We start from the raw sequence: 19,155 nt of genomic DNA on the forward strand, positions 1-19,155 counted from the left end.
GTTCACCCACATGTGTAATCACTTTAGGACAGTGTTGATATCATAGTTGGTTTGTTCTTATTTGTTCAACAAAATAATACAGTCAGTTCCTTATTTGGTTAGTAGTGGGGTGAATTAGCCTACTATCTACTTATAGAAATAATTAACATTCAAAACAAATCTACAAAAATTATTTTGGGGCTTTGCATGACATCAAATACCTTTTAGCCTTGCAGCTGTGCAAAGAGGGGATTTAAGTTCGTAATTTCGAACTGAAGTTGGTTTAAAAACACTGCGCTGGTCCACCTCCAGCAGCACACTAACATACATTTCAGACCACAGAGCTAGTTTGTTCATGCATAAAAAAACACAAACGTTTTTTTCTGTCTACCTTCAGAAATCAGGATCTCAGCCAGATCAGCAAATTCTTTTAAAGAGGAACGTCAGTCCTGCCGGACAGCAGGAAGCTCCAGTAACTCCTGCAGACGACCTGCACTGGAGTAAGACATTGGCTAAATTGCAAAGTCAAAACCAAGCTCTATGTACAGAGCTGAGTAAAGTGAAGAAGGAAAATGATGAACTCCAGAGCAAAGCAAGACAAGCAGAGAGAGAGACACGGGACAGGAGAGAACAAAGCACCAATACACCTTCCAACATTTACGATAGGTGTGTTTGTGTACACATACAGTCGTTTGAAAAAATAAGTACACCCCACAGAAACTGTTGGCTTTTTTGACATATTTGGACAAGCAAACATTTGATCCAGTACCTATTAATGAAGTTGATACACTTTATCAGATGACACAAAACTGAGATTTTGTAGTAATTTTCACAATTTAAATAAACAAGAAACAGATCAGTCACATAGAAAATGTAAGTACACCCCTATTTTTATCACCCCTTCAAACCCATAATATTTGATTCAGGTGTTCAAGATTGGGTGACAGTGATTAGCCCCTGCTGTGGGAGTGTAGGTGGAACCTGTCATATTTATACCCCTCTCATATCTAGTGTCTGGTTTTCCCTTTATTGAGGTGTGTGGTGTCATCATGCCAAGAGCTAAAGAGTTCTGTAAGGCCTTCAGGAAAAAGATCGTGGATGCCTATGAGTCTGGCAAAGGATTTAAAAAGATCTCCAAATTATTTGAAATACATCATTCCACTGTAAGGAAAATGATCTACAAAAGATTTCAAACGAGTGCCAATTTGTCCAGGACTGGCTGTCCCAGTAAATTCAGCCCAAGAGCAGACCGTCTGATGCAAAAAAAAAACAAAAAAAAACACTTAAATCTTGGTGGTGGAAATGTTATGGTTTGTGGTTGCTTTGCTGCCTCAGGGACTGTACAGCTTGCATTCATTGATTCAACTATGAATTCTGAATCATATCAAAGAGTGCTTGAAGATAATGTGAGGCCATCTGTCTGAAAAAAAATTCCAGCAAGCCCGGTGGACAGTTATGCAAAACGCCTACAAGAAGTTATTTCTACTAAAAGGAGGAATACTAGCTTCTAAGGTCACGGGTGTACTTACTTCTCCCACAGAAGATAAAATCTATTGTTATTTCTGTTGAATAAATGATTGAAAAAGCTAATTTTCCTTGTGGTTTTCTTCAAGGATATCAACTATATTAAAAAGCACTGTTTCAAAGATGTCCAAATATGTATAAAAAAAAGTTTGATTTTTTTTTTTTGTTGTTTTTTTTTTAAAAAGCCAACAATTTCCATGGGGTGTATTTGTTTCACATGACTGTATATTAACATTCTGTAAATAAAAACCAAGCCATTTATTTTACCTAAAGAAAGGAATTCACCTGTGTTTCTCTCTGCAGCATTGCACTGGATCGATTACGCTCTATCCGTAGGAACGTCGTGTCTCTCCTCTCTTCCATCCTGCCCAATTTGGATATGCAGGGAATCAGTTATGACACAGGAGACGTGGACAGCATTCTGCAGCAGATCATCCAGGCCAACAACCTCTGATAAATAAGCTCCAGGACAAATGCACAGTCCAACAAGAACTGATTTCAGTGCAGCATTTATACAACCATATAGTTGTAAATGAGCTCCACAGAAAGCAAGCTTATATGCAAAAAATCCTCTGATCTTGTGCAGTGCTTCTATCTGAGCTACACAGCATAGAGCATGTCTGGGCTAGCCACCTGTACCGATAACAAGGTTTCTATAGAGCATAACGGAGGTCCTGTTCCTGTTACAAAGCCATCGTATGTAGACTACCTTATTCCTTTACAAGCATTAATTCAGAACATACCGCACTGATATTATTCTTACATATGATATTACGTGTCATGGTTAACATTTAAGAATGTTTGTTCAAGGGTTTCTTCTTAACAATGTGACTACTTTTTTATATAGATGTGAGGCAGAAGTTTGTCAAATGAAATGTTCAGGAACCTTGCATCATTTCAATGTAAATTGTTGATGTGTCTCTTTTTTTTAAATGATGCCGCAGAATTTGCTTGTTATAAAAGTAAGTAACATTGATTAGACAGTCTATGTCCAGTTTTAACGGTCAGTATGTTGGAGGTTCTACACACACACCAGCGGCTTACAGTACGGTTTGTTCTGTGCTGCCTTTAAAGTAGGTGCCTGTTTTTACAATATCCTTGTTATTAGCTCCAGTTTATACATTTTTCAGCAATAAAATCTGAGTATTTTTTGTAATTCAAAAAAGGAGAACCAATTTCAGTGTCAACTTCGAGTGGAACTGCGTGGACACAGACACACGTGTCTTCACATAACTTGTTTATTTATTACACAGTATAATACAGTACTGATCAAAGACAACAGATTTTTAAAAACAGTTTAAATGAGCAAATAACTAGTAGTATGGATTAAATACTGTAGGTATCACTGTGACAGCAATATATTTTATATACTATATTGAAGCAAATTAAAATTATCTGTGAAATCCAGGACGAGGAAGTAATCAAATCATATGAATGTGCATGAATAAGCTTTTTTTTTTTTTTTAAGCTAATGATACGGGTTACTTTCACAGTGAAGCATGAAAATTATGATGAAGCATCCGTTCAATGTGTTGAAAGCCATTTACAGTATAGTTCACACACACAGCAACGGAACAGACACGTTTCATAGTAGGGATATGACTGGACTGAACATTTACACATGCTTAGTAGAATTACAGGATTTTAGAAGACTGATTAAATGCAGTATATTGGCTGCAAATTATAGCAGGTGCTTTTTTCATTCTTGGCTCCTATTTGCCCAGATCCAGAATAACGAAACGACATCTGACCTCCCACTACCTTCTGAATCTTTTTACCATCTTATTTTGACAGAATACGACCAGTATCGTTTGCTCTGGTGAAACGTGAGTATTCCTGTCATTTCTTCTCAGCAACCTACCGGTTAAAGCTCAAACAGTACCTGAGGAATGGAAATGCAGCAGGACTAAATAACTAAACAAGCGGCTAGATCAAACTGAAGCAGGCCCAGACGTCTGGCAAAACACAAAAAAGTTTGGAAATGAGACATGTTTTTGCACTTGACATGAAGAGTCAGGAATTTAAACTAGGAGAAGTTGGAATTTGTAGGAATGAGTGTTTCGATATTGACATACACTGAAAACATTTCTGCTTAATGCTGGAAACAAAACTGGGATGTAGGCACTGCTGTTTGTAAGCTGCAATGTACATCAGGAATGCCTATTTGATGGCCTCCATTATACGAGGTTTTGGGGGTTTAAACACTAGCATAAAGTATAGCTTCCTAGAACTGAACTAATAATTGCTACAGTTAATCAGGCCTACCTTTTGGCATATAAAACACAGGTAAATTGCAGTGAGGTCTATTTAAAGCTATTTATTTTGTACAAAGGTAACAATTAAAATGATATAGGGCAAGCTATGGGTTTGGGGTAGAGTAGAGTAGAGTGACAGTAAAAACATTATTCCATTTAGATTTAGCAATAAAATATTTTATACAAGAAAATATGCGGCTATTAAACAACGAAACAAATATTAGCCAGTGCTTAACAGAAATGCTGCATATCTGGAAAGCAAATGTCTTCTCTACTAACTTATGCTAGTCAAGGATCGGAGAACAAGGGGCTGAAAGTTGATAACAGATTACTTTAGCCTGACTGAAAGGCAGATACTATAACAACATTTAGCCATTTTTGATTGTACTTGCGTGAGTGTTTTAAGAACATCAAAACTACAGTGATTCAGTCATTCCTAGCTGAAATAAAAGCTGGGAAATGGATCCTAATGTAAAAGTTCTTGCAATGTCTAAAAGAAGTCTGTTCATGTAATGATAATAAGTCGTCTCTGACTGCTGAACCACTAACAAGCGATTTCAATCAGCGCGACAGAACGACCGAGGTTTTACACAGGGCAGAGAAGCCAAACATTTTGTTGTCCCTCATTCCTTAGCCCCAATTCAGTAAAGCAGTGCAATACTTTGAATAAGAAAGCAGGGAAATAAACACACAAATACTGTACAGCAAAATGTGTAGCATAACAGAACTCTTCACGCTTCCCCCCAAAAAAAAACAAACAAAAAAAAAACCAAGGGTTTGTACTAAGTGGCTTTCAGCAAACCCTGTTATGATAAAGGACACTTCTTATTTTAAAACTACATCCTGAATATGACACTTGGTGCAAGACTACCTTTGAAGATTTCAGACTATATGTAATAAGGAATAAAGTAAAGCTTACCATTCATATTACAGATCAGAACAAGATAGTGTGCTGGTAAGGTTTTTTTTCTCCACGCTAATTTAGGTGATAATGATCCTTCAAAAAGACTCAGAATTGAAGAATTCAGGTGCAGATAATACCAGGCTACAACTCGAGTAACTGGTACAATGCTACATAGACTAGTCAGAGGTAAACAAAAATAAACTCAATGTTGGTCTACGTAAAATGTGAGTGCAGTACTGACTGAAGGCTGGACGCAGATTAAAACCAACAGGCAACATGCAAACAGCAGACAAACAGAGCTCACCTGTTCAACCTGGAAGGACAAAGGCCACATGAGCAAAAGTGCAGACGTATAGGCTTTGCTGTATGGTTTAAAAGTGGTGAGAATGAGACTGTGATCATTAATGCACTAGTGATAATTAGAGTCAGATCTCTACATAATCGTGAATGTGCCTTTATTAGTGGCAGCCATTAGCTTAAACCTCAGGTGGAGAGCTGAGCTAGCTCATGGTCGCTGGACGAACTGATCTGTCTTTCTACAGCCCTCTGAGCCTTACAGACAGCCATTTTGCTCCTGATGTCATGCTTCTTCTCAAAGTAGTTTACCAGAGCCGGTTCGGTCAGCAACGATGCGAGCACCTGCTCAAACGAGATCGACCAATCGCCATCCGGCGCGCTGCCACGCCTACTGTCACTCCCACCTCCGGCTCCACCCAACCCACATCCGATCAGAACCGTGTCGTCTGCGATGTCTTCGCACTGCAGAGAACCGGCGCTGACCACAGAGTAGGAAGAAATGGATGTGTCGTCCTTCACATCTTCGTCTGAGCCGTTGGCTGGAGGAGGCAGAGGCTCCAGTTGGGCCTCTGCCAGGGCCTTCGACACCAGGGACTGTCCACAGCCAGCCTCTCCAAAACTGTCTTCTTTTCCTGGAGTCTCTACGACTGTCTGAGCCGGTGCGTCACACTTCTTGCTGCCGTTGTTGGTGAACTTCTTGCCCACTTCTCCAATGCGCAGCAATAAGCTGGCCACCGTAGCAATGGCATGATAGAGCTCCTGCTCCAGAGGGTCCTCACTGAACATATTATAGAGTGTCTTGCACAGCTCAATAAACTGCTCCTGAACACAAAACAGAGCAATAAACATGAGGCATTGTTAGTGCACCGCAAAAAACATCGCCACACACCATCTTAGACCGCACATCCAGTTATTACATGATATATATATATATATATATATATATATATCCAAATGTATGTGGACACCTGACCATCAGTCTCATATTTATGCCCTTGGTTTTGGAATGTGATGTTCTGCAAGCATATATGGGCGTAATGGCCAGCCCAGGTGTACTTCTCAGCTATAGTTAATATCCCTGTGGTTTCGCACTGAAAAACATTTGCTGAGGGAAGGGAGTAAAAGGACGTGGCTGGAAACTTATGAAAGTCTTTCATTCATTCGTCATTTCATACAACAGGGTTGAATCAGGGGCCAAATAGCGTTCACTAGTTAACTTCTCCCAATCTTGCACACACTGTTTTAGTCTGCATGACTGCAATGATCATGATCTAATTAATTGCCGCACACAGGTTCAATTCAAAGGCACTGAATACCGCATACATATAAGTGCAAATCCAAATCTACATTAGGCATGACTCCATTCTCCTAATAACTACATTAAACTAAAGTGGAGTTTGTTCTAAAGTTTCTCTCATTTCTTTTTTTCCAAAGAGGCACAGCACTACATGCAAATTGCAGAACTAAATATTATACAGACATCTCCATGCTAAAAGAAACATAAACGAGACAGGAGATTAAGTGTTTCATTCACTTCCTTCCTGTTCAGTGGTCTGGTGATATTGTGCAGCTATCAGTGGACTCTGGACCTGTAAACATACTGAGTAACTGAGTTTACCTGGTTCATTCTGGGCAGATCTTTGATGGTCTCTTTCTTGGGCTCCCTTTCCTTAGCCCACATCCTCAAGTAATACTTATAGTCCTTTACTTTTTCATCTGAAACAAAAGAAGCAGCACAGCAGAAACCCCCATCATCAGCTGCAGTTATAACTACACACTAATGGTAGTTCTGGTTAGCATTTTAAACAAGTGAGTACTGGCTCAGGTCATGACTTTCAATACCCAGGGGCACTTATTGTTAAAGCACTGATAGTGCTTTTTCTATGCATGTCCTGAGTAAAGCTGTAATTTATTCAATACTGTGAATGTGAAAATATACATCTACAAATGCCAAAAATATACAGCATGTCTTTTCTTGAAACAAGAACAGGATCATACAGTGTATACAAGAAGTCTACTATAAATATTGCAGTTGTGACATATGGACCTAAAGGAGTTTAATATATATTTTTTTTTTTGCAAGGAAGAGTGAGAGGAATTGTTTGTGCAGTATCTTTACATCCACTGTATAAAAGGCAGCAAGGAAGTCGCGCTACCTTTCTTCTCTTCAGAATCTCCTCCTGTATCAGCCACCTCCTTCGCCTCCTCACCTGCAGCAGAAAACAGTAATAATATAATAACAGAAGAGCACGCATAAGCACGGTTATAATAACTTCAGCTAAGTATGCTTTATGATGTTGGATGTTGGTAATAAAGCTGTATGCCCAATTAATAAGAAACTCATATTATATATAGTGTGATAGGAAAGAAAGGCAAGCAGGAAATTGCATTTTAGATAACGTAACTACATAATCTTGTCTGCCAACTCTTAATCTGAAAAACAAACACAATCAAGGTCGTGCTCAGCATTTTCTGTTGTGAGATCACAGACACAAACCTGAGGTGACTTCCTGGACCAGGAAGTCTAGATGAGACAAGGAGGGAGGATCTGGAGATATTATACAAGAAAGGAGGAAGTGACAGCAGGTAATGAAGGAGAGTGAGCAAGACAGACATGATGAGAACGTGAGAGAGAGAGAGAGAGAGAGAGAGAGAGAGAGAGAGAGAGAGAGACAGATGCAAGCAAAAAAAAGAAGGAAGGAGCAGACAAAGTATGTGGGAAAAAAAATGATATTAACACTCATCACACTTGATTAGTAGGACAGGACTGTTTCATACAGAGGCACATGCAGGATTAGAGCAATACAAATTTAAACAGTATATCCGGAATGAAAAGACTTATAAAGACTTATAACTTATAAAGACTTGAAGCAAACATGGCCATTTTTATTATTAACTATCACGTAAGTATTTCTAAGGCTGCATTCAAGATATATGATATTTTTTAATAATAGCTAAAGCTCTACAGTGTGACGTCAGGGTATAAATTGAGCTTTGCCATGCTCACATTTAACTCCCTACTACTACACTGATGCATAGGCAATTCACATCTAGACATCTAATATTAGGAATTAAGATCGCATCTGCTGGTGTGATGCTGGTCAGACTCAAAGAGGCCGAGAGAGTGGGAAAGTTCACCACAGAAGCTACAGATAGTACGGAGTTGCTTATCATGAAAACAAGCTCTCAGGGGCTTTAATTCGCTTTTTCAAAAATGTTAAGTGCATTTATCACAAGGCTACATGTGAAGAGCTGGTCATAGTTTCACAACACAAATATAATATGTATGTATCATGTATGTGTATATGTAGGTGAGTATTTACCCTGCAGTGTGTCATCATCAGTAAAGAAATGAGTGGCCTCAAGTGCAGACTCTGCCTCTTCTGGGCACAAAGCTGCAGGAATACTAACAGTCAATAGCAGCTTTAAACCATCACACACATATGCAAACACACACACACACACACACACACGCATGCACGCATTGTATGTTTGTGGGTTTGTCTGCTTCTTCTTCCGTTTCAGGAACGCCAGATGATTATGGGTTAAAGTATGTTGTATGTGTGGGAGCCCTGCTCTCAGGAAAGCAGGTGGTTGTACCTTATAAAAAAAAGGCAACCAGACATCACTATCACACAGACATGCTAAAAGCAGAAGAACGCGTGCTGTGTGTGCAGACAGCAGTGAACACACGTTCTCAGCATGCGTTGCCATTTCCTGTAAAGCTAAAGAAGGCTGAGAAAGTGTGAATGCTCTCGCACACAGACTTTCCGGCTTCAACAGATCTTCACAGACCTCTCTGTGTTTGAGTAAGAATTTTCTCAGTGTGGTCACAGAGCCCTTAAGATTGTGAATAAACAAACAGCTTTCATAATGCCGATACCTCCAGCTGTCAGGTGGTCAGTCTTAATGTTTGTTGCGCGAGTGCGAGTGTTGGTACCTGGAGGCAGGTGTAATTTATACAGCAGCTTCAATTTCTCAGTCATATCGCCATGATACATCCCACCTGAGAGAGAAAATAAGCACAGCGTTTCTTCAGACGCCGCAGTAAACGTTGCTTGTTCATGTGGTCAACCTGAGTCTTCCCTTACGGTCGGAAAATATTAGGTCACCACTTCCACTCTATTAATTGTGCCACTATAAGGAACCAACTGCCAAAAGTATGTTTATCCCATTTAATACTGGGTTTTGATTTTGTGCTTGCGTTCTCAAAGCAATGTGTAATTATAAACAGATCAAATTATTATTATTATTATTACTGTATTTTCCAGAAAACAAATATCACAGGAGTATAATTATGCAGCTGCTAAGAGGAAAATAATAGCGCCACAGCACCTGCTGGAGGGCAAACATTTTTTCACATGATTCAGAAAATATAAATAGGTAACACTTTGGCTACAATACGATGATTTCTGCCATGACATCTTTTCCGTCCGTGTATGTATGATGATTAGTGAATGTTGATTTCACGTCACGTAATGGTTGATTTTAATATTTACCGTTGTGTTATTAATAAGCAGACATTAAAAAAAAAAAAAGATGTATCCTATACGCCGCTTATTCGAACACATACGACAATGAAAACGGTCACACAGTCGAAAGACACTGTTAAGATCATTAAACATTAAGATGAGGAGCGAGTCGTGTACTCACTCAGGCCTGTGACAAACTCTTTAAAGTTGATGAGGGTGTCCTTGTTGTGGTCAAGCAGGCGAAATAAGCGGGCGGAGAGTGTGGAAGTGTGCATGCCACAGCTCCAAGGTGCCAGGGCTGAAAAGAGCTGAACGAACTGCCCACAGTCGATCCGGTACTGCTCCAGGTAGGGCAAACTCGGGTCGTGACGCTCTGCAGCAGAGCTACTCGCCCCCCAGTAGCAGCTCATGATATGCTTGGCCTGGAGAGGAAACAGAGGGAGAAATTGGACACAGGGACATGTTTGGATTTGACAGGGAAAGGGGAACATCAGGTAATGCACTGTTAACTGAGCAGCCCTCTGAGCCCCCCTAGGGTCTACAAACTGCAGCTGCAATGTAAACATTGCCATAGCTGGTCTCCTTGCCTCCTGGCTGCACCAAACATTTGAAACTACAGCAAGCAATTACTATGGCAAGAAGAAGAAAAAGAAGACAATATTTACATTATATGTTAATGTCACCTCACTGTACAACTGCACTCACAGGTTCAAATAAACAATGCTCTGGCTAGCTAACTCTTCAAGCACCACAGTTCAAATGTAATATACACCCACAATCCACTTTACCAGGAACACCTGTACGCCTGCTCATTAATGCAGCTATCCGATCAGCAGCAGCAAAATGTATAAAATCATGTGGTTACAGGTCAAGAGCTTCAGTTATTGTTCACATGAAAAGTGTGAACAGTGTGATCTCAGTGAGTTTAACCATGGCATGGCTGTTCGAGCCGGATGGGCTGGTTTGAGTGTTTCAGAAACTGCTGATCTCCTAGGATTTTCACACACAACAGTCTCCAGAGTTTACACAGAATGGTACGGAAAACAAAAAACATGCCGTGAGTGGAGGGTCTGCAGGATGAAACACCTGGCTGATGAAAGCAATCAGAAGAGAATGACCAGACTGGTCTGAGCTGACAGGAAGTCTAAAGTAACTCAAATAATCACTCTTTACAACCGTAGTGAGCAGAAAGACAACTCAGAACATATTAAAAAAAAAAATGGAACCTTGATATGGATGAACTACGACAGCAGAAGACTGCATCAGGTTCCACTCCTGTCAGCCAACAACAACAACCTGAGGCTATCAAGGGCACAGGCTCAACCAAACTGGACAGTTGAAGTCTGGAAAAAGACCAGGTGATTTTTTCCTCCCTAATTTTGAACTGTGCAGTATGGAGGAGTCTGTGCCCATGATAGCCTCAGATTATTGTTCTTGGTTGACAAGAGTGGAACCTGATGTGTTCTTCCACTTCAAGGTTCGATGTTTTGTGCATGCTGAGATGCATTTCCAAGAGCCCAGTGACACCAAATGGACAGTAATATTGTCTACAATTCACCATAGTCTTTTTGAAATGAGTATTAAAATAGAATAACCTCTTGAGATTTAGGACAGCACATGCATGTATACAAGTATGCTTCCAACATAGTCATACAGGGATACCAATTTATAACAGTGTTATATACAGACTACTGGTCAAAAGTTTGGAGACACTCGACTGAAAGGTTTCTTAAAAACCTTTTGATCTGAAGGTGTATGATTAAATGTTTGAAATCAGTGTTGTAGACAAAAATATAATTGTGCCAACATATTCACCTTTCATTTGAAAACTAACATTTCCATCCACCCATCCATCTTCTACCACTTACTCACAGGGAAACCTGGAGCCTATCCCAGGGAGCATCGGGCACAAGGCGGGGTACACCCTGGACAGGGTGCCAGTCCATCACAGGGCACAATCACATACACACTCATTCATACACTACGGGCACTTTAGACACGCCAATCACCCTACCATGTCTTTGGACTGGGGGAGGAAACCGGAGTACCCAGAGGAAATCCCCGCAGCACGGGGGGAACAAACTCCGCACACACATGGCCCCAGCAGGAATCAAACCCCCGACCCTGTAGGTGTGAGGCAAACGTGCTAACCACTAAGCCACCGTGCGCCCCGTGAAAAGCAGCCAATAAGAGTTCAGCATAGGTGGGAACTCCTTTAATACTGTTTAAAAAGCATCTCAGGGGAATTCCTCAAGAAATCGGTTGAGAAAATGTCAAGAATACATTTCTGGAAATTCCAGGCAAAAAGGGGTCTACTTTGAAGATGCTAAAATACTAAATTATTTAGATTTATTTTGGATTTTTTTTATCACAACACGATTCCCATAGTTCCATTTGGGTTTTTCCAGAGTTTTGATGACTTTATTATTATTATAAAATGTGGAGAAAAAAATAAAAATAAAGAATGAGTGTATCTAAACTTTTGACTAGTAGTGTAGTGTATATATACACATAAACATATACACACGCACAGACCCTGCCTGAAGAGACAGGGAGTTCTTACCTTGAACAAAACATACAGCTCCTCCAGCTCTTCAATACTGAAGGCTGAGTCCGTCATGATGGCCCTCACCTGCATGGACACACAAGAGCAGTCTTACAACACACACATGAACTTTATTTAAATCTCTTTATATATATTATATATAAATGTGAATAAAAAATTTTTTTAAAAAAGAAGAGCACAGACACTCACCACACTCCTCTTAGCCGTATCCTCTAAAGACTGGATGACCTTTAACCGCTGTTTGAACCTCATCTGCTCAATCACATCAGCACGCAGACTTCCAAACTTCTACGTGAAGAGGAAAAGAAAAAAAATAAACCCAAACAGAAAAGTGAAAGCAAATAGAACAGAAAAGGAACACTATTAATTGAGTATTTGTTTGGAGAGAGGGGTAAACATGCATAAGTCAGACTTCCTGGGGATGATTTTCGTTGTCTTACCTCGTAGGACGTCTTAATGAGATCAAATATGTCAATCTCGGGTGGCGGCTCGTCTCCACTGGTTAACAGGGCATGCAGGTGGGGGATGGGTGGAGATACCGTCTGTTTGTTCACGACATTATCCAGATACCTGAGGGAGAAGAGGATTTCCGTTTTCTGCCCTTAGATGAATTATGCTGATTGGCTTACATGCGTTCAGCATCTTTATGATTAAGCATACAGTTCTACAGTGATTACAACTGAATTCTGCCTTCTGACCCCAGACAAACCTTCCAAGTATGGTCATAGCTTCTCCCTCATCAGTGCAGTTTAACAACTTCTCCATGTTCGCGTGTAGCACAGCCAATGACACCTAAAGTGCAGAAAAATGCAGGGCATCAGTCTGTGGCTGTCAAACCCCTTTAAAAATGCATTTGAAAACTGTATACGTCAGTGGTATTTTGAATAGATGAATATTAATGAGCCCATCATTTTAAACTGTTACAGAGCTACAGTATCACTCCTATCACATAAGCCAAGAAACACAAAAAATCCAAAAGAAGAATTACCATATTTTGATTAATTTATTTCCCGGTCATTCTCTCTTCTTGTTGCTGATACAGTGGGGGAAATAAGTATCGAACGCATCAACATTTTTTCATTAAGTATATTTCCAATGAGACTATTCACATGAAATTTTTACCAGACATCAGTATTAACTCAAGAAATCCGCACACATAAAGAAATCCAAACATTAACGTCCAAGTTTCTTTATTATGAGTAATAAAGTGGAATGACAGGAAAAAAGTATTGAACACGCTAACTGAAATTTGTTTAATACTTAATGGAGTTTCCTTCAAGATGCTTCCTGTATGAAGAAATTAATGGGCCACAGTATTCAGGTGTGATTTTGACCCATTCTTCTAAACATATTGTCTTTAAATCTTGTTCAACTGAATTCAAGTCAGGTGATTGACTGGGCCATTCTAACACCTTGATTTGTTTTTTCTCTTAAACAAATGGTGAAATCTTTAGATTTCTGGATTTCTTGGGTTGATGCTGATGTTTGGTGAAAATTTCATGTGAATAATCTCATTGGAAATATATTTACTGGGGAAAAAAATGTTGACATGACCCACTGTATATGGCTTGATTTTACAGTTTTTAAATTTCAGCAGCTTCCTCATCTTCACAGAATAATAATAATCTATTCTATTTTATGAATTTATTTATTTTATTTAACGCCTCCTAACACACAGTTAAGCAGAATACCAAAATGCTTCCTATTCACTATATATATTCACTACACAGGATATGACAAAAAGTATGACAACATTGTAGAACGCCATCCATTAAGCACCTGTTAGAAACTGTGAAGTGACAAGTAATATTTGTTCATGTTTATATTTCATTACAAAATTGGTCAATTTTAGAAATGTCTGAAAATAAAGTATATACTATAAGTGACATGACATAATTAATATCTATGTTCCTGCATGAAACAGCACAAAGGTCTGCTGGCCAAGAAGTTATGAAAGTATGTGTCTTGATTCACTTCTGTTAGGAGACCAAAAATAAGAAACTTGTGACCTTAAACACTTCTTTAAAAGCAGCTATAAGGACATCCTACTTTGACAGCAAATATTACCTGATAAATCCATAACTGTGTGTTTGGAAGCCTGTAGTACTGATTATTGCTTTTACCACAACATATTATGATCTGTGTGCTCTCACTTGAAAGATGACTTTGATTCCCTCGTAGAAGAAGCAGTCCACCAGCAACACAGCACTGTCGAATGGCATGACAGACAGGAAGAGTGTGAGGAACCAGGACAGGGAGATGGTGGAGATCACGCCCAACTCCTGCATGTGCTCATACAGCAGCGGCAAACACTCTCGAGTCAGCTCCTCAAACACACCCTGATCCACCAGTGCTCCTGACAAGACATTCATATACATTATGAATTTCTTTACAAACGTTTGTGGACACCTGACCGTCACACCCATATGTGGTTCTTCCCCAAACTGTTGCCACAAAGTTAAAATGTCTCTGTATGCTGTAGCATTAAGATTTCCCTTCACTGGAACTAAGAGGTCCAAACCTGTTCCAGCACGACAGTTCCCCTGTGCACAAAGGGAGCTCCATGAAGACATGGTTTGCCAAGGTTGGTGTGCAAGAACTTGAGCTTCCTCCACAGAGCCCTGACCTCAACCCCACTGAACATCTTTGGGACGAACCGGAAAGCCGACTGCACCCCCAGACCTGCTCACCCGACATCGGTGCCTGACATCACTAATGCTCTTGTGGCTGAATGAGCACTAATCTCCACAGCTACGCTACAAAATCTAGTGGAAAGCCTTCCCAGAAGCTTGGCGGTTATAAAAAACGTAAAGGGGGAGTAAATCTGGAATGGGATGTTCAACAAGCACATATATATGTGATGGTCAGGTATCCACAAACTTTTGGCCATATCGCGTATAAACCCACAGATGTGTGTACACAAAAATATTTGTTAAATGCGGAGTGACCCTTTGCATTGTGATTGGTCAAAAACCTCAAGAGTGTATCGGAAATGTAACGCCCCTTGGGTTAGCTTCAGCCTCCATGGCTTCTAAAGCGATTCTAAGCTCCTAAGCAACATGTTGTCGGCTTTACCGTATCAGTTCGAGCCCGAGTCAGATTCAGAAAATGCAAATGATCAAGCGGAACCGACTTTGCAAACACAAGCAGAACATTTCACAGTGGTAAGTTTTTATTTTGTAACTCTCTTACCTTGCAGATATGATGCAAATTCGGCCGGCCCACTGGTGGGCCGTCACGTAGGTACTCGTTCGATATACCATTGTAAAGCTAAGATTCCTGTGATTTGACTGATATAAACCGTTTCAAGATACAAATCACAACAGCAGCTACATTCAACAGACCACCAACATACAAACAAACTTACAATAAACACTTACAATAATGAGGCAACTTAGCAAACTTTAGCTAGCACATTAGCAGACGTCTCCAACTGAGCCACAACACAAAACTCTGCATTTGAATGGTCAATAGCAGATACTTCATAGTACAATCAAACACACTACAGGCTCTTATTCAGAAGTGCAAGATTGTCTGAGCAAAAAGGGAGTAGCCTACGAGTATGGCCTGCGTTGTACTCGCCCATGTTCAGGAAGCTGTCTTCTGTAAAATGTGCTGTGCACAAGAAAACATTTGGGTTGTACTGCTCAGGAACAGCAGTTTATTTATAAATAAACAGTAACCACTGATTACTGTTATCTCCGCCGACGCCGGTCATCTCCGCCGACGCCGGTCATCTCCGCCGACGCCGGTCATCTCCGCCGACGCCGGTTATCTCCGCCGACGCCGGTCCCAAGCCCGGGTGAAAAAGGAGGAGGGTTGGGCATCAGGCTAGCACCCTGATCCCATAAAATCTATCTTGCTACGAAAACAACAAGCAAAAACCAGTGGTCTAAACAATACCGGCGCGATGACCCTGTTTCTCCCTTGATGACGGTGCTGGAGCAAAGCCGAAAGGTCGTCCAGCGCCCGATGCAAAATGGGATACTCGACGCCAATACGATCACACGAATTGGAACCTGGAACGTGCGAACGTTGTACCAGTGTGGGAGACTGGAGCAGCTTCTGCACGAATTCGATAATTACCGGCTTGACATTCTTGGTGTCAGCGAAATGAGGTGGACGGGTAATGAAAAATGATAAGCGACGGGAAGATCGTCCTGTATTCGGGAGCCAAAGAACATCATGTGCACGGTGTCGGGATGGTCCTGAGCAAAACCGTGGCACAGGCACTCGTTGGATGGAAACCGATCAGTGATCGCATAATTACCGCCCGATTTCAGTCTCGCCATGCTAAAATTACTGTTATTCAAGTCTACGCACCGACAAATGAGGCAGATGATGAAGAGAAGGACGCCTTCTACGACCAGCTGCAAGACACAATCACGGTTATCCCCAACCATGACATAAGGATCCTCCTTGGCGACATGAATGCGCAACTCAGTAGCGACCGACAGGGCTGGGAAAACGTGATCGGACCTCATGGATCGGCAGCAGTAACAAGCGATAATGGAGAGCGTCTCCTATCCCTATGCAATCTTAACAACCTTTGCATCGGGAATACATATTTCATTCACAAACGGGTTCACAAAAAGACATGGCGGTCACCAGATGGGGCCACTCACAATGAAATCGATTATGTATGCATCCATCGACGGTGGCGCTCGGCTTTACGTGACGTACGGGTTTTTCGCGGCGCCGACGTCGGATCTGATCACCACTTGCTTGTGACTTCAATCCGACTAAAATTGAAAAGAGTGGCCGGACGCAACACCGTTCGGTCATTTGCCTCCGAGAAATTGAAGGACCGCGTGAACGCCGAGCACTTCCACATTGAACTCGCTAATCGATTCCAGATTCTTGACAACTCGGCCAGCATCGAAGAACAATGGGCGCAGATCAAGGATGCTGCCATAGAGACGGCAGAGAGAACGATTGGTCGACGGCGTGGAACGCAGCAAGAACGGTGGATTCAGGACCGGACATGGTCGTTGCTCGATGAAAGACGGGTCAAGAAACGTCAGCGCGATCAAGCAAAGACCGAAGAGGAGCGAAATGAAGCATCGCAGGCGTACCGAGAACTCGACCGCAGGGTCAAGAGGAGTTGCCGAGCAGACAAGAAGGACTGGCTGGACCGGAAGGGCACTGAAGCACAACTGGCTGCGGACCAGGGTGACAGCAGGACTCTTTTTCGTGTGGTCAGAGATCTCACTCGGGCCCGAAGCGGTTCCACTGGGCCGATAAGGGATACAACCGGCAGGATGCTAGTTAGCAAAGAAGAGCAGGACGCGCGTTGGGTGGAACATTTCAAAGACACCCTAAACCAGCCGGCTCCCGTAGCCACGCACGACTTTACAGTCTTTCCTCCTCCCTGTGAGCTGGAAGTGGACATGAGCGACATCATGGATGCTGAGGTCGCTGCAGCGATTCGTCATCTGAAAAACAACAAAGCACCTGGTCTTGACCAAATCTCGGCAGAAATGCTGAAAGCGGGTGGTGATGAAGTTGTACGGGTGCTCACTACGCTGCTCAATGACTGCTGGCACATGGAACGTGTCCCAAATGACTGGAGACAGGGTGTCATCGTCAAATTACCTAAGAAAGGTAATCTCGCAGACTGTAACAATTGGAGAGGCATCACCCTTCTGTCTGTTCCAGGCAAGGTATTTTGTCTCGTCCTCCTCAAACGGATACTGCGAGCAGTCGATCAGGCTCTACGGGACGAACAGGCCGGGTTTAGAAGCGGTCGGTCGTGCACTGAACAAATCTTTGCTCTCCGAAACATCATTGAACAAAGCTCCGAATATCAGAAACCGCTCTTGGTCAACTTTATAGACTTTAAGAAGGCGTTTGACAGCGTCCACCGGAAATCGCTTTGGAACATCGCACGGCTATATGGCATTCCACAGCGGTTTATCGCCATTTTCCAGAACTTATATCAGGATTCTAGCTGTTGCATCCGGACGGACACAGGTCATACTGCCTTTTTCACCATCGAGACTGGAGTCAGACAGGGCTGCATTCTTTCACCATTCTTTTTCCTCATGATGATGGACTTCGTCATGCGACGAGCACTAACACAGCCAGCGTCTGGAATTCCGTGGACAGGCCAGGGACGCCTGACCGACCTGGAATTCGCCGACGATATTGTGCTATTGGCGCAGAATGGGAAAGTCTTACAGGAGATGACCACTAGCCTGGAGCACGAAGCAGCCAAAGTTGGGTTACGGATCAGCACTGACAAGACCAACGTCATGGCCGTCGGCCGGATGACGCCGGTGCGGATCACGGTGAGCAACCAGCTGATCGAAGAAGTCAAACAGTTCACCTACCTTGGCAGCATTGTGGCTACGGATGGTGGGACTAACATGGATGTCAATCACAGAATCGGCAGAGCATTTGCAGTCTTCCAACAGCTACAACCGATTTGGGCTAGGCGAACTATCCACACCAACAGCAAACTTCGCCTGTTTAATAGCATCATCATCCCAACCGCCATCTATGCATCTGAAACTTGGAAGAGCTCGAGGGCAGTCATCCACAAGCTGAATGTGTTTCAACAACGATGCCTGAGAAGAATACTCGGTGTATCATACCGTGATCGTATTTCAAATGAAGAAATTCTAAGAAGAACAAACTCCCGCAGCCTGGCAGAAATGGTCGTAGAGCGAAGAATGCGCTTTGCAGGACACATTCTACAGATGTCTGACCACCGCCACGCAAAGATCGCGCTGCGCTGGACGCCGCCACGAGGGAAGAGAAGAGTAGGGCGGCCGCGGAATACTTGGCGACGAACGTTCATGGAGGATCTACGAGCGCTCGATGTCAAGTGGGAAGATGTGGAAATCGACGCTTCCGACCGAGCCCGCTGGCGAATGCTTGTTGCCCGATGCGCCCCGCTGCGCGGACGGAACTAACTAACCACTGATTCCTAATCTCATCCATTTTCGTAAGGCCAAACAAAGGGGTTTTCCTTTCACACCAAAACACACAGTCTCCACGACATGGCACCTGAATTCACTGAAGCCTCGCCTTCTTTTTTCACGCCTGCCTTTGGGCGGGATTCTGCTAATATTTCACATACTGACAGACAATTGCGGAAGGAATATCTGGACTTCGAGCGAGGCGTTTTGGGCAGGTCTGGAGCAGTGTTCTCTG

The 19,155-nt window shown here is 42.2% G+C and overlaps 2 protein-coding genes across 4 annotated transcripts in view; one reads left to right on the forward strand and one right to left on the reverse strand.

Moving 5' to 3' along the window:
* Window positions 1-3,699, forward strand: part of zgc:152774 (uncharacterized protein LOC553526 homolog) — a 27,368-nt gene extending 23,669 nt beyond the window's left edge. For both annotated transcript variants that reach the window (XM_017485429.3, XM_017485430.3), the window contains 2 exons: window positions 377-645; window positions 1,807-3,699. In XM_017485429.3, the coding sequence (XP_017340918.1) occupies window positions 377-645; window positions 1,807-1,957 (420 nt within the window). In that variant the 3' untranslated portion in view covers window positions 1,958-3,699. The remainder of the gene's footprint in view (window positions 1-376; window positions 646-1,806) is intronic.
* The window catches only part of LOC108274963 (TBC1 domain family member 9B), a 29,502-nt gene continuing 13,072 nt past the window's right edge, over window positions 2,726-19,155 (reverse strand). The window contains exons 12-23 of one of the 2 annotated variants that reach the window (XM_017485427.3): window positions 14,151-14,353; window positions 12,707-12,789; window positions 12,438-12,567; window positions 12,187-12,285; window positions 11,995-12,063; window positions 9,613-9,853; window positions 8,900-8,965; window positions 8,283-8,354; window positions 7,457-7,507; window positions 7,116-7,169; window positions 6,578-6,675; window positions 2,726-5,781 (exon numbers count right to left, since the gene is read on the reverse strand). In XM_017485427.3, the coding sequence (XP_017340916.2) occupies window positions 5,146-5,781; window positions 6,578-6,675; window positions 7,116-7,169; window positions 7,457-7,507; window positions 8,283-8,354; window positions 8,900-8,965; window positions 9,613-9,853; window positions 11,995-12,063; window positions 12,187-12,285; window positions 12,438-12,567; window positions 12,707-12,789; window positions 14,151-14,353 (1,802 nt within the window). In that variant the 3' untranslated portion in view covers window positions 2,726-5,145. The remainder of the gene's footprint in view (window positions 5,782-6,577; window positions 6,676-7,115; window positions 7,170-7,456; window positions 7,508-8,282; window positions 8,355-8,899; window positions 8,966-9,612; window positions 9,854-11,994; window positions 12,064-12,186; window positions 12,286-12,437; window positions 12,568-12,706; window positions 12,790-14,150; window positions 14,354-19,155) is intronic. The other variant, XM_017485428.3, reaches the window with a different exon arrangement.

This window comes from Ictalurus punctatus, chromosome 14, assembly GCF_001660625.3.
Source record: "Ictalurus punctatus breed USDA103 chromosome 14, Coco_2.0, whole genome shotgun sequence".
NCBI lineage: Eukaryota > Metazoa > Chordata > Actinopteri > Siluriformes > Ictaluridae > Ictalurus > Ictalurus punctatus.